Source organism: Pyxicephalus adspersus, chromosome 3, assembly GCF_032062135.1.
Source record: "Pyxicephalus adspersus chromosome 3, UCB_Pads_2.0, whole genome shotgun sequence".
Classification (NCBI taxonomy): domain Eukaryota; kingdom Metazoa; phylum Chordata; class Amphibia; order Anura; family Pyxicephalidae; genus Pyxicephalus; species Pyxicephalus adspersus.
The window spans coordinates 5,263,278-5,264,576 of NC_092860.1; the positions used below are offsets into that span (position 1 = coordinate 5,263,278).

Genomic DNA, 1,299 nt, shown 5'->3' on the forward strand with positions numbered 1-1,299 from the left:
ATTTATTTGTATTGTGGGTCATTTTGGGTGATGATGGGTGACAACTTGTGTAACATGATTAGCAAAGCCAGGGGTCATATCCTGGGGATAATTTCTTACGCCATGAAGAGGATTTGAAAAAATATCCTGTGTGTAGCACATAATGAACACCGTGTGCTTCTTTAATAAAACTGGAGCAGCATTGATAATATGCTAGGTGCGTTTTTATGGATAAGGAGCAAGGAAAATACGACGCCGAGACTGCTGACATCCCATACAAGATGGTGGCTCCCAGGAAGCTTCAGGATTATTATTATTAGAGAGTAATTATATTACCACCAATATATTATGCATTATAATATAAGGAACTGTGCATAAAATACATTATCTGTGCATTAATTGAAATGGATGGATTTTTTTGCTGAAATATTTGCCCCAGTGACAGGGTCTCTTTATTAAATTTCCATTACTGATTGAAATGAATTAGTTCTGCAGAATGTTTGTGAACATTCAATGGATTTCCATCTCTCTAGCGGTCATTATTTAGGAATTATTCACACCCCATTAGAGGCCGGTGGGCACCGTTTGGGTTTCCGTTCTCTCTCCGTAGCTGCTGGCATTTCTCTGTTGTTCGGTTTTAGCTGGGCTTTTGTGTGGGCATCTCAGTAACATTCTTTTTTCTTTCTTTTGTTCTTCAGCTATGACATGGTTCATTATGGACATTCCAACCAGCTCCGCCAGGCACGAACCATGGGGGATTACTTGATCGTTGGCGTGCACACAGATGGTAAGCTTTCTGATCAGCCCCCTTCATTCTGTGCTTGTATGTGACCCCAGCCTTTGACCTGCTGGAATGCAATGATGGAGGAAGCCAAGATGGAGTGGGGTGGCCATGTTTCTTGTAATAGTTATAGACAGATATAAACGTCCTCTTCATCCTTAGCTTTAACAAGTAAGGTCTATTGTACTTTTGTATTGTAATAAATATCCTAAAGGTCCCTTTCAGACGTGCAGTAAACTGCAGCATTGTACTACTACTACTGTACTACTAACTGTAGTATTGTACTATGGTCATCCGCACTCCCAACCATTCCCATTCACCTTTATGGGAGCAGCTGGGAACCAAACTGTGCAAGTATTTGCATGCAGTTGCATTTGTGTTGCAGTATGGTTGTGCCACAGTTCCTGGAAGCGACATGCTGCTTCTGGGCATCTGATTGCTGTTTCTTCTCTGAACCATCCTGCAAATGCATAGACAACGCATGCAAATGCGTTGCCTTGCATTGCGGATTGCCACTCCTGGACACTTAGCAGTAGTTT

At 41.8% G+C, this 1,299-nt stretch overlaps 1 protein-coding gene across 1 annotated transcript in view; it reads left to right on the plus strand.

Annotated features, from left to right (window-relative positions):
* Positions 1 to 1,299, plus strand: part of PCYT2 (phosphate cytidylyltransferase 2, ethanolamine) — a 20,362-nt gene that overhangs the window by 10,439 nt on the left and 8,624 nt on the right. The window contains exon 2 of the mRNA XM_072403183.1: positions 678 to 766. Coding sequence (XP_072259284.1) covers positions 678 to 766 — 89 coding nt within the window. The remainder of the gene's footprint in view (positions 1 to 677; positions 767 to 1,299) is intronic.